The sequence below is a fragment of the Grampus griseus genome (assembly GCF_964374135.1).
Source record: "Grampus griseus genome assembly, chromosome: 17".
Taxonomy (NCBI): domain Eukaryota; kingdom Metazoa; phylum Chordata; class Mammalia; order Artiodactyla; family Delphinidae; genus Grampus; species Grampus griseus.
The window spans coordinates 49,033,162-49,047,420 of NC_139011.1; the positions used below are offsets into that span (position 1 = coordinate 49,033,162).

The 14,259-nt window shown below is 41.2% G+C and overlaps 1 protein-coding gene across 1 annotated transcript; it reads left to right on the forward strand.

The window, feature by feature from the left end:
• Window positions 1–852: 852 nt before the first annotated feature.
• On the forward strand, window positions 853–3,993 carry LOC309835317 (UDP-N-acetylglucosamine--peptide N-acetylglucosaminyltransferase 110 kDa subunit-like; the record flags this gene model as incomplete). The annotated part of the gene is made up of 1 exon (XM_082674736.1): window positions 853–3,993. One exon carries the CDS (start codon window positions 853–855, stop codon window positions 3,991–3,993), a length of 3,141 nt encoding a protein of 1,046 aa, XP_082530862.1.
• Window positions 3,994–14,259: the final 10,266 nt, after the last annotated feature.

The window sequence follows — 14,259 nt, forward strand, 5'->3', positions numbered from 1 at the left end:
GTCTTACCTGATGGAAGTTAAAATGTCTCACTTTTGACAATTTTGCAAAAACTTATAATTCCATGAACTAATTTCTAGGGTTCTTCATAGGACCTAAAAAGGAACCCATAGAGTTGTGGAACAACAATAGAAGCTGCTGTGATGAGAAGCCCAGGCACCGCAACAAAGAGTAGCCCCCGCTCGCCACAACTAGAGAAAGTCTGCACGCAGCATTGAAGACCCAACGCAGCCAAAATAAAAATAAATAAATAAAGATAAATTTAATTTTAAAAAAGTAATACTCAGGTTTGAGGCATGAGAAGTATGATGAGGAGAAATTAGCTAATCCTTTCAGAACTTTTAAAATATCAAACTCAGTCTCTAAGATTTTAGCATTATATACAACATTGGTTACTTATTAGTGGTTTAGGAAGGCCAATTTAAAATTTTCTGATCTTACTGTATTGAAATTCACGGCCCTAATGTTTTCCACATTGACTATATGAATGATGAAGTAAAGTCAATCATGTATTTCCTTTCCAACTGGACAGAAAACAAAATTTTAAAAAGTGTTTGGACTACTGACTTTTGATTTCTTCTAAGGCAAGTGTATAGGTAATTTTTATTCCCTGGTTAGGAGAAAAATGGTGGAAGAGGGCAGGGTTAAGAATTAAGATTTCAAGAGCGTGAGAGGTAGATGGCCAACCAGAGTTCCTAAGGTTCGGTGCCTGGAACTGTTGCCGCCGCTTAAGCCTGCCAAAGCAGTGGTATGGCTGCTGCCCTCGTATTTGCTACCTCTAGAAACATTCTTGCCAGTAGTGGCAGCAGCGGGACTCAATTACCCCCTTTTCTCACTCTCTCCAGAAGCTCCAGATGGCGTCTTCTGTGGGCAACGTGGCCGACAGCACAGAACCAACGAAACGTATGCTTTCCTTCCAAGGGTTAGCTGAGTTGGTACATCGAGAGTATCAGGCAGGAGATTTTGAGGCAGCTGAGAGACACTGCATGCAGCTGTGGAGACAAGAGCCAGACAATACTGGAGTACTTTTATTACTTTCATCTCTACACTTCCAGTGTCAAAGGCTGGACAGATCTGCCCACTTTAGTACTCTGGCAATTAAACAGAACCCTCTTCTGGCAGAAGCCTATTCGAATTTGGGGAATGTGTACAAGGAAAGAGGGCAGTTGCAGGAGGCAATTGAGCATTACCGGCGTGCATTGCATCTCAAACCAGATTTCATCGATGGTTATATTAACCTGGCAGCCGCTTTGGTAGCAGCAGGCGACATGGAAGGGGCAGTACAAGCTTACGTCTCTGCTCTTCAGTGCAATCCTGATTTGTACTGTGTTCGCAGTGACCTGGGGAACCTGCTCAAAGCCCTGGGTCGCTTGGAAGGAGCCAAGGCATGTTATTTGAAAGCAATGGAGACGCAACCGAACTTTGCAGTAGCTTGGAGTAATCTTGGCTGTGTTTTCAATGCACAAGGGGAGATTTGGCTTGCCATTCATCACTTTGAAAAGGCTGTCACGCTTGACCCCAATTTTCTGGATGCTTATATCAATTTAGGAAATGTCTTGAAAGAGGCACGGATTTTTGACAGAGCTGTGGCAGCTTACCTTTGTGCCCTAAGCTTGAGCCCAAATCATGCAGTGGTACATGCCAACCTGGCTTGTGTATACTATGAGCAAGGCCTGATGGATCTGGCAGTAGACACCTACAGGCGAGCTATTGAATTGCAACCACATTTCCCTGATGCTTACTGCAACCTAGCCAACGCTCTGGAAGAGAAGGGCAGTGTTGCCGAAGCAGAAGACTGTTATAATACAGCTCTGCGGCTGTGTCCCACCCATGCAGACTCTCTGAATAACCTAGCCAATATCAAAGGAGACCAGGGAAACTTTGAAGAGGCAGTTCGCTTGTATTGTAAAGCATTAGAAGTCTTCCCAGAGTTTGCTGTTGCCCATTCAAATTTAGCAAGTGTATTGCAGCAGCAGGGAAAACTGCAGGAAGCTCTGATGCATTATAAGGAGGCTGTTCGAATCAGTCCTACCTTTGCTGATGCCTACTGTAACATGGGAGACACTCTAAAGGAGATGCAGGATGTTCAGGGAGCCTTGCAGTGTTATACTCGTGCCATTCAGATTAACCCTGCACTTGCGGATGCCCACAGCAATCTGGCTTCCATTCACAAGTATTCAGGGAATATTCCAGAAGCAATTGCTTCTTATCGCACTGCTCTGAAGCTTGAACCTGATTTTCCTGACGCTTATTGTGATTTGGCTCATTGCCTGCAGATTGTCTGTGATTGGACAGACTATGATGAGCGAATGAAGAAGTTGGTCAGCATTGTGGCTGACCAGCTGGAGAAGAATAGGTTGCCTTCTGTGCAGCCTCATCATAGTATGCTCTATCCTCTTTCTCATGGCTTCAGGAAGGCTATTGCTGAGAGCCATGGGAACCTCTGCTTGGATGAGATCAGTGTCCTTCATAAACCACCGTACGAACATCCAAAAGACTTGAAGCTCAGTGATGGTCGACTGCGTGTAGGATACGTGAGTTCTGACTTCGGGAATCATCCTACTTCTCATCTTATGCAGTCTATTCCAGGCATGCACAATCCTGATAAATTTGAGGTATTCTGTTATGCCCTGAGCCCAGATGATGGCACAAACTTCCGAGCGAAGGTTATGGCAGAAGCCCATCATTTCATTGATCTTTCTCAGATTCCATGCAATGGGAAAGCAGCTGATCGCATCCATCAAGATGGTATACACATCCTTGTAAATATGAATGGTTATACCAGGGGTGCTCGAAATGAACTCTTTGCTCTCAGGCCAGCTCCTATTCAGGCAATGTGGCTGGGCTACCCTGGGACCAGTGGCGTGCTTTTCATGGATTATATCATCACTGATCAGGAAACTTCACCTGCTGAAGTTGCTGAGCAGTATTCTGAGAAACTGGCTTATATGCCCCATACTTTCTTTATTGGTGATCATGCTAATATGTTCCCTCACCTGAAGAAGAAGGCAGTCATCGATTTTAAGTCCAATGGGCACATTTATGACAATCGGGTTGTGCTGAATGGCATCGACCTCAAAGCATTTCTTGATAGTCTCCCAGATGTGCAGATTGTCAAGATGAAATGTCCTGATGGAGGAGACAACGCAGACAGCAGTAATACGGCTCTTAATATGCCTGTCATTCCTATGAATACTATTGCAGAGGCAGTTATTGAAATGATTAACAGAGGACAAATTCAGATAACAATTAATGGATTCAGTCTTAGCAATGGACTGGCAACTACCCAGATCAACATTAAGGCTGCCACTGGAGAGGAGGTTCCCCGTACCATTATTGTAACCACACGTTCTCAGTACGGGTTACCGGAAGATGCCATTGTGTACTGTAACTTCAATCAGTTATATAAAATTGACCCATCTACTTTGCAGATGTGGGCAAATATTCTGAAGCGTGTTCCCAATAGTGTACTGTGGCTGTTGCGTTTTCCAGCAGTAGGAGAACCTAATATTCAACAGTATGCACAAAATATGGGCCTTCCCCAGAAGCGTATCATTTTTTCACCTGTTGCTCCTAAAGAGGAACATGTTCGGAGAGGCCAGCTGGCTGATGTCTGCTTGGACACTCCACTCTGTAATGGACACACCACAGGGATGGATGTCCTTTGGTCAGGGACACCCGTGGTGACTATGCCAGGAGAGACTCTTGCTTCCCGAGTTGCAGCTTCCCAGCTCACATGTTTAGGCTGTCTTGAGCTTATTGCTCAAAATAGACAAGAATATGAAGACATAGCTGTGAAACTGGGAACTGATCTAGAATACCTGAAGAAAATTCGTGGCAAAGTCTGGAAGCAGAGAACATCTAGCCCTCTGTTCAACACCAAACAATACACAATGGACCTAGAGCGGCTCTGTCTACAGATGTGGGAGCATTACGCAGCTGGCAACAAACCTGATCACATGATTAAGCCTGTTGAAGTCACTGAGTCGGCCTAAATAATGACTGTGTGCACAGGAGAATTACCCTGTACCTGAGCCTCAACCTTCTGGGGGAAAGGGAACTACTTTTTCCTTATCTGTACAATACCATGCTGCAGATGGGTGACAGACAATGATAAGAAATAGCACAGCCAGACTTGCTTCCTGCATGATCATGATCACGATAGGGAGAGACACAAGAGATGGGAAACTGCTGTTCCACAAGGAGTCTCCATAGAATTTTGCAGCAGCCAGGTGTCTGGAAGGTCTGGAAGGTAAGTCTGGAAGGTCTGATCTCCCTTGGTCTTCCATGGGATGGATGGTTAGTGTGGAAGGGAGATAGAGATTGCCCAGCCGTTTTGTGATTATCATGGATTGATTGAGTCTTCTGAATTAATATTTTTCTTTATATTTTGGGTATTGGTGCTTTTAAAAATGTTTGGTTTCAGGTATTTTTATTCATGTGAAGTGTGTATGATTCTCTTGAGATAAGCTTTTAAGCTAAAATATTCCTTGTTTTAGTTTCTGAACTCTACAGATAAATGGGGACTTTGCTGGTGTAGTCTTTTTATAGGTTTTGTAAACCACTTGAGCCTATATCAGTCATTTTAGTGTCTGACATAATGTTCGGAACTATCAGTGCTTTGTTGGTTTATAGATGATGGCTTAAATTCTTTTCCTGGTCCGTTTCCTTCTTCCCTTCCCCCCACTTTAAAAATTCTCCTGTAACTTGGCTAACAAAAAACCAAGTCTGATTCAAAACCTCCCAGAGTGTTTCTCTTAACCGCATCATCTGGTGCCAAATGAAGATTCTTAGGAGTGATTATTAATTCTGAAGGGCACAGTTGTGGTACTGTCACTGATGATAATAATAATGGATTTTTGGCCTAGAGTTTTGACCTATTTCACCAGTGTTTTACCGTTGGCTGCCCCTCTATGCTGCTTCCAAAAGTGATAGTGTGTGTTAAGATTTTTACTTTCATTTCTAATGTTTGTTTGTTTGTTTTAGTGAGTCCTGTTCTACCTTTTTCTTTCAGCAGAAATGAAATCCCAGGTAAGTATAAGTATTCAAATATTTGATCAGTAAGTCACAGTTATCTCCAGTACATTAAATAACTTTCATCCAAAAACATGTTATAGGTAAAAAGCTCTGAAGGACCAGCTATGTATATGATAATTATGTTTCAGACCTTATAGGGTATTATATATAATAACTTGTCTTCTGGACGTGGTCTTGAAGTCTTTATGGATTCAGTCTCAGTAGTAGCGAACTGCACTGCTACTTGGTTTGGAGTACAAATTAGACTTTAGCCCTCCTGGAGGTTGAGTTTTTGGTATTGAAAACCATAGGAATGAAATTATTGTATTTCAACAAAGGATCGAGGACTTGAGGCTTAAACAAGGCAACATACGTGTGGGAAGCAGTCAGCCTTGAGGGCAGGTAAGGACATGCCAGGCATGCCGCCGCTGCTCGAAGGGACTGTCCCTACTTGTTCCCCTCCTTGTTCCATTCCATGGGAGATAAATCACCAGGGCCCAGAGATCAGAAAGAATGTAAAACGAGACAAGCAAAGCTGTCTCCCCCCTGCACATGCAGGTTATTTTTGATACTTCTGGGTTTATGGGTTTCCTCCCAGGGAAGTTAACCTTGAGCCGAGACAGTCTGTAGATAATGTAAACCACCATCTGGCAACCTTCCGATTTCTAGGCTAGATAATCTGCAACTGTAGCATAATAAAATTTGCCTTGCAACCATCAGTTGTCTTGGTCCTTCTGACCCCATCCGTCGGTGCTACTTCAGTTCCTTACCCCTTCCCTTCTGACCCTGGGCGGTGAGATCCTCTTTCTCCGGCTGGTCCGCGGCAAGTGGCACTCGAACAGGGACCTGAAGCGTGAAGGCAATTAAAAGAAAAAGAAAGTGCAGGTAAGAGAACCCTTATGCAAAATATGTGTGGCCACCAGTAAAAGTGAAACGAATAGAGGCATAAGGCAATAGTCAGAAGTAAAATAAGATGGGGCAGAAGGGCTCAAAGATGTATGAATTATTTGCTCAGGTTTTACTTTCGATGCTTAAAGCTCGGGGTAATAAAGTTTCTGAACTTTATTGTTGACTGAATTTTTACAGCATATCCATGGTGTATCTCCCTGGTTTCCTGATGGCGGCTCTGTTGACATAGAAATCTGGCAGAAAGTTGGAGAAGATTTAAAAAATTATTACGAGTCTCGAGGGCCTACTCATACTCCTGTTGTTACATATAGTTTGTGGAATCTGATAAAAATATGTTTAGATTCTTCTCATAATAGTGTTGATTTGAATGTAAAGTCAGAAAAACATAAGCCTCTGACAGAAGGAGAGACTGTATTATCAACTACTGTGTCGCCACTTCCTAAACCGAAAGAGCTAATTAATTTAAATAGTTTAGATGAAGAGGAACATTTTGACTTAACAGATGAGGCTTGTAAACATAAAAGAGAGAAATATCCTGAGGATGATTTTCTAATGGCTGTGATAGGTAAGTCAGTGAAAAAGCTGCAGGTTAATAAGGACTGTCTTCCTCAAAAATCTACGTCTGTAAAAATGCTGAGTCCCTTGCAGCGCGCTGTACAAGGAGCAATAAAACGAGGAGAAGATCCTATTTTCTGTTGTCCCGTCATAGAAAGACCTGATCCTAATAATCCTCAACAAGCTACTAGGGGGCATCAGGCTCTCCCTTTGAAAGTTTTGAAAGATTGAAAATCTGCCTGTGCTCAATACGGGCCCACTGCTCCTTTTACTACTGCTGTGGTTGACAGGAGAAGCTCTTCCCCCCGCTGATTGGAAGTCTATTGCACGAGCTTGTTTAAATGGTGGAGATTATTTAATATGGAAGTTTGATTTTTATGAACGGGCTGCTGAACAAGCAGAAAAGAATGCTGCCCATAATATTCCAGTTGATTATCATATGCTGATTGGGGAAGGACAATATCTTTCTTTACAAGATCAATTAACTTATCCCTTTGTTGCTTATCCTCAAATAAATCATTTGGCATTACAAGCCTGGAGGAAATGTCCTTCTACACACAAAACTGAAGATCTTTCAAAACTTAGACAGGACCTGATGAACCATATGCTGATTTTGTAGATAGGTTGTCACAGGCGGTGGGGAGACTCATTGTGGACGGACTCACTGGTATGATTGTAGTTAAGCAACTTGCTTTTGAAAATGCTAATAATGAGTGTCAGGCTGCGATTCGACCTTGGAGAAAACGGGGAACATTGGAGGATTATATTCACCTTTGTGCAGACATTGGGCCTACTTATATACAGGGTGCTGCTGTGGCTGCAGCATTAACTAAAGTGGGGTTTAAAAACAATCAAAAGAAAACAAAGACTTGTTTTAAATGCGGAAAGGCAGGTCCTTTTGCTAGAGAATGTAGGTCTTTTAATTCTAACCCTAGTCCTTCCTTCCCTACTCAGAAACCTCCAGATGGTCAGAAAATCCCTGGTTTATGCCCTAAATGCAATAGAGGAAAACATTGGGCACAAGATTGTTGCTCAGTGGCCCACAAGGATGGGCCACCACTGTCGGGAAACTCTTCCCAGGGCCTTCCCCGGCCCCAACAAATAATAAGCGCAATGTCTGTGTATCCTCCTCAAATTATCAATCAGACATTAACCAAAAACAAAAACATACAATATCCTCGCTCTCCAGAGCAACACCAGGAAGCGCAGGACTGGAGCTCAGTACCTCCGCCCGATATGTATTAACTCCTGAAATGGGTCCTCAGGCCCTCTCTACGGGCATCTGTGGACCTTTACCCAAGGGTTTGATGGGACTATTATTGGGAAGAAGTAGTGTCACCATGAAAGGTTTAACTGTTATGCCAGGAGTCACAGATTCTGACTACGAAGGAGAAATAAAAGTCATGGCACAAACTATTAAAAATATAATAACTATTTCTCCTGGTGATAAAATTGTACAATTGCTACTTTTGCCCTTTGTACCTCATGGACAAATTTTACAACATCAAAAGAGAGAAACAAAGGCTTTTGGATCGTCTAATGCTGCCTACTGGATTCAGAAGATAGGGAAAGAACGTCCAGAAATGAAATGAACCATTAATGGAAAGGTTTTTTCAGGTTTGTTAGACACTGGAGCTGATGTCTCTGTTATGACGCAGATACACTGGCCTAAACGTTGGCCCATTAGTCCTACCATTACAGAACTTCACGGAATAGGACAAAGTTCTTCTCCTATGCAAAGTAGTCAGTTTTTTTTATGGCAAGATAGTGAGGGCCATTCAGGATATTTCCAGCCTTATGTTTTGCCTGGGCTGCCTTTAAACCTCTGGGGCCGAGATATATTAAAAGAAATGGGAGTATTACTTTATAGTCCAAACTCTCAAGTCTCTAATATGATGTTGGATCAAGGATTTCTTCCCACAAAAGGGCTGGGAACAAATCAACAAGGAACTGTCTATCCTATTGATGTGAAAATAAAAAATGATAGACAAGGTTTGGGTTTTTCTTAGGGGCCTTGGATTCTCCACTCACTGCTGATCCAATTACTTGGCTGACTGATGACCCTGTATGGGTGGACCAATGGCCCCTCACAAAGGAGAAATGAGAAGCTGCAGAACAATTAGTGCTGGAACAATTAGGGCATTTAGAAATTTCCAGTAGTCCTTGGAATACTCCTATTTTTATTATCAAGAAAAAATCTGGAAAATATAGGTTATTACAGGATCTAAGAGCTGTTAATAAAACTATGCTAATAATGGGAGCTCTTCAACCAGGCCTACCCTCTCCAACAGCCATACCACACAATTATCATCTTTTAGTTGTAGATTTAAAAGATTGTTTTTTCACTATTCCTTTGTTTCCTGAAGATAGAAAACATTTTGCTTTTAGCTTGCCTGCCTTAATTTTTAAGGAACCCATGAGGAGATTTCAATGGAAAGTATTGCCTCAGGGCATGGCAAATAGTCCTACATTATGCCAAAAATATGTGGCTCAGGCCTTGACTCCTGTGAGAAAAAGGTTTCCATCGTTATATCGCATACATTATATGGATGATATACTTTTAGCCACTGATAATATTTCTTTATTAGAGACTGCTTTTCAATTTTTACAACAGTCCTTACAATCATTTGGCTTGGTCATTGCCTCAAAAAAAGTTCAAAGACAATCTCCATTTTTGTATTTGGGAAAATATATTGATAACACTACTATTAGGCCTCAAAAACTGCAAATTCGAGTTGATAATTTAAAAACATTAAATGCTTTTCAAAAATTACTTGGAGATATTAATTGGCTAAGGCCTTCCTTAAAACTTACTACTGCTCAATTACAGCCTTTGTTTGATATTCTTAAAGGTGACTCAGATCCTTCTTCTTCACGCTCTATGACTCCAGAAGGATTTCAAGCTTTACAAATAGTCAATAGATCTATCAGTTCTACACAATTAACTAGAATTCATACTCACCTTCCAATTTTCTTAATAATTTGTCCAACTCCTCATGTGCCTACTGCCGTCTTACGGCAAACTGTTGGAATTATTGAATAGATTCATATGAAATCTACACCCTCTAAAGTTATTAACCCTTATTATGAACTTATTAGTAATTTAATAATGCAAGGTAGAACTAGATGCTTACAACCTATAAGTATAGAACCTTCTCAAATTATTATCCCTGATTCAGTTAGTCAACAAAATTGGCTTTTTCAACATAGTAATGAATGGGGTCTTGCTCTTGCAGGATTTTCAGGTACCTTGGAATGCCATTACCCTGCTGATAAATTGATCCAATTCGGCAAACTTAACTCATATCTTTCCTTCTATAATTAGGCAACAGCCTGTACCTTTGGTTTTTACGGACGGTTCTTCTTCAGGAGTGGCTACTGTAATCATTGACGACGGAACAAACCTCGTTAAAGAAAATTCCTTGACTTCAGCTCAACGTGTTGAACTGTATGCTGTTATTATGTCTTCTAAACATTTGCCTTCTATATCTTTTAATTTGTTTTCTGATAGTAAGTATCTTATTAGCTTGTGATTTCTTCTGGAGACTGCGAGCATAGGACATACTAATGACCCTGAATTATCATCCTCTTTTCGTTTGCTTCAACAGCTTATTCGTTCCCATGATGGTCCTGTTGCAGGTCTGTATATCCGTGCTCATTCTAACTTGCCTGGTCCATTGACTAAACTTAATGCGACTGCAGATGTTTTAACTCGATCTAAACGTGATCTTTATCCTGTACATTTTCCTCCCAAGAATAGAGTTGAAGTTACTCCTCCTCCTCAATCTCTTTTCCCTAAAGCAGGACATGTCCCAATTTACCGTACTCCTCCTTTCCGTTCGTCATGCTGTCAAGAATGGCTAATATACTGCATTCATTATCTTCATACTCTTGATACTCATGGTCCATGTCCTGGACACCCTCATATTATGGTAAGTTATGATCAAGCTGCTTCACAAGCAGCACAGCAGTTGCACGCTTTACACCGTCAGTCAGCGGCTACATTACACACACAATTTTCCCTTACTGGTGAAGCCGCCCCACAAATTGTTAAGCAGTGCGCACAATGCTTACCTCACCTTCCTGTTCCACATTATGTTGTTAATCCTCGTGGATTATTACCTAGACATTTATGGCAAATGGATGTTACTCATATCCCGTCTTTTGGGAAATTACAGTTTGTTCATGTCACTATCGATACTTATTCTGGTTTCCTCTGTGCTACAGCACAGACCGGAGAAGCTACTAAACATGTTATCACTCATTTATTACACTGTTTTGCTTTCATGAACCTTCCCAAAATTATTAAAACAGATAATGGGCCCGCTGCTTTTGCAACATTTTGTAATTCATTACAAAATTACCCATATTACAGGCATTCCATATAACCCTCAAGGACAAGGTATTATAGAACGTGCAAATAGATCTTTAAAGCTAACTATTGAAAAAATAAAAAGGGGGGAATTGTATAGAACAACGCCACATAACCTTATAAATGATGCTCTGTTTATTTTAAATGTTCTCACTGTTGACAAATTTGGCTGCTCTGCAGGGGGAAGGTTGGTGGCTGAGCCAGGATTGGCCTCTCAATCTCCGGAGGTCCTCTGGAAAGATCCGTTAACCAGCACTTGGCGTGGTCCTGATCCTGTGTTGATTTGGGGACGTGGTCACGTGTGTATCTTTCCCAGATCAGCGCCTGGACCTTGCTGGCTTCCTGAGCGCTTAGTCAAGCAAATAGATGGCTCGCCACAGCTCACCTAGTTCAGAAGATGAAGAAGCTCTGCACCTCTCCGGAAAATTTGACAGTGTTGATTGAGAAAAAGAAGAAGAAGAGGAGACCACTTGCCAGGACGACTCAAAGGAGTGATGTTCCAACTTGGGGACAAATTAAACAACTGGTTTCATGAGCTCAAGAGTCAGTGAAACAACAGAATAATCCTGTTACACCTGTAACTTTATTTTTGGTTATGTTGGCAACCATTTCATGTGTTCCCTCTGTTAATGCAGCAACTTACTGGGCCTATGTACCTTATCCTCCACTATTACAACCCATATCTTGGTCTGAAGCAGAGTTTCCTGTATTTTACAATGATAAGTGTTTATGGGCCTCTTATTGGGAATATAAAACAAATCAATATGTCTGTAAATTATACTAACTGGTTTAGTACCCATCCTGTCTGTCTTAGCCCATTGAATCTGGAAACGGGGTGTGTAAAGGCTATTAGTTATGAGCATACAGATGTTTATGAGGGAACGGATCAATCAATTAGTTTGTCAGGCTCTCCAGGCATCCTTCGTTTTACAGGAACCAACATTACTCTTACATGCCCGGCTACCAGCCGACGAGAGGATCTTAAGGATACCATCATTTGGTATAAAATGGGCAAGCTATTAATATTAGAGGTCAAATCTCATACGCCTCACCACTTAGGGATTCTGCTATTACTATAGCCAAGGTTACAGGTGAAGATTCAGGAAATTATTTCTGTATGAAGCATTTACCTGGAGGACAAGGGATATTTATAGCTGGACATAAGGTTACTATTCTTAACAGAAAATCAAAAAATCAATTTCCTCCTTTTATGACCGTTAACTTTCCTGGATCCACTTTTGAACGTTGCAATGCATCTTGGAATAATAACCACATATGGTGTACTATAGATTATACCAAGGTGTCAATTCTTATCTCTTCTTTTCCCATCATAGATAGGTTTATCACATTTCAAAAGAACAGGGATATATGGAAACTAGCTCTAACTTATTCCAATACACCTGTTATAACTTGTGTTGCTCCTCCATATACACGTTTGTGTGGTTCTATTAACATTGGTAATTCTTCCAAAGGAGGATATAATATTAGCTGTGTTAATTGTATTTTTAGCAGTTGTATGTTCCCTTCTGCAGGAACGCAATCTGTGCTTATACTAAAGCAACCCATGTATGTTATGGTGCCTGTACATCTGAGAGAACCTTGGTATGAAGATACTGGAGTACAGGCATGGGTGGAAGTCTCTAAAGCCTTGCAGAGGAGACGCTTTCTTGGGTGGCTAATAGTAAGTTTACTTGCGTCGGCTGCTCTGTCTGCTACTGTGGCTACTCCGGTCTTGCTCTTTCACAGAGTATTAATCATGCTCACTTTGCTAATCAGTTATCTCAACATAGCAGTCTTGCTTTATCTTTACAAAGTCACATATATTTACGGATTAATAACAAGTTAGATGAATTTAAAAACGCAATTTTGGGGATTGGAGATCAGATGGCAGCATTAAAATTGAGGATGCGTTTAGCTTGTCATGCAAAGTATACATGGATGTGTGTTACTCCTTAAAGGTACAGTGACTGTATTTGGGAATGGGAAAAAGTAAAAATGCATCTGCTGAGTGGTCAGATAATAATATTAGTCTTGATCTTAAGAAATTAAATGCTGAAATTCAGGATATACAAAATACACATCTTGATGATGTTTCGCCAGAAGATGTAATTCAAACTTTACTGGATCATTTAAAGTGGTTAAACCCTCAGTCTTGGATTACTGGAAGGTTGTCAGGATTTATTACCCTGGCCATAATTTGCCTATTATTGATAATAATCTTCTCATGTCTGTTTCGTATCCTCATGCAACCGTACACTACTCTCGGCACTAAACTTCATGGAATTATTTTGCAGCAAAAGTTAAAAAATAAAAAAGACCTGTGGGAAGCAGTCAGCCTTGAGAGCAGGTAAGGACATGCCAGGCATGCCACCGCTGCTCGAAGGGACTGTCCCTACTTGTTCCCCTCCTTGTTCCATTCCATGGGAGATAAATCACCAGGGCCCAGAGATCAGAAAGAATGTAAAATGAGACAAGCAAAACTGTCTTCCCCCTGCACATGCAGGTTATTTTTGATGCTTCTGGGTTTATGGGTTTCCTCCCAGGGAAGTTAACCTTGAGCCGAGACAGTCTGTAGATAATGTAAACCACCATCTGGCAGCCTTCCTTTTTCTAGTCTAGATAATCTGCAACTGTAGCATAATAAAATTTGCCTTGCAACCATCAATTGTCTTGGTCCTTCTGACCCCATCCGTCGGTGCCACTTCAGTTCCTTACCCCTTCCCTTCTGACCCTGGGCAGTGAAATCCTCTTTCTCCGGCTGGTCCGCGGCACACATGAATATATGTTTTTGTCTTGCTGTACTGCACCTGTGCTGTCTAGTAACAGATATTTTGTCTGCTAGTAGTGTTCTAGATTATGTCTTTCCAAAGCGCTGAGGCAGTGCACCTATTCTGTAGTTGCAGCTGATGCCTGAATGTAGCCTAGCTGACAAATTATTGATTAATAAGAACTTGAATTTCTCAAAGATTTGTACTGTTAACCAAAATCTGAGCAAGGAGTCTCAAATGTAATTCTTAGCCAGAATTACATGTTAATGAACCATTTAACAGTGTGAATCAAGGAACATCAGTGTAAGGATTTCTTTTAATTTATTTTTTACCTGCTTGAAATATCAGTTAAAGTTTGCCAGCTTGGTTGCAGATGAACGGACGTTTGAAGTTCACCAAACTACTTAATGTGGGATAGGATAATAGACTTCCAGCGCCCTCAAGGCTGTGACCTTGCAGCCATTTTACATAGCACATCCTCCTCCTATAGGGATGAACCTTTCCCTGGCCCGAAAAGTAGCAGCTCTGTTGAAGCTTTGCTTATTGTAACAGGCTTTTGTTTCCAGGTTACATGTCTGTGGAAGACTTAATTCTGAATAGAGATATAGATATTACTGGAAACTAATTGTTTTTTCTATTAT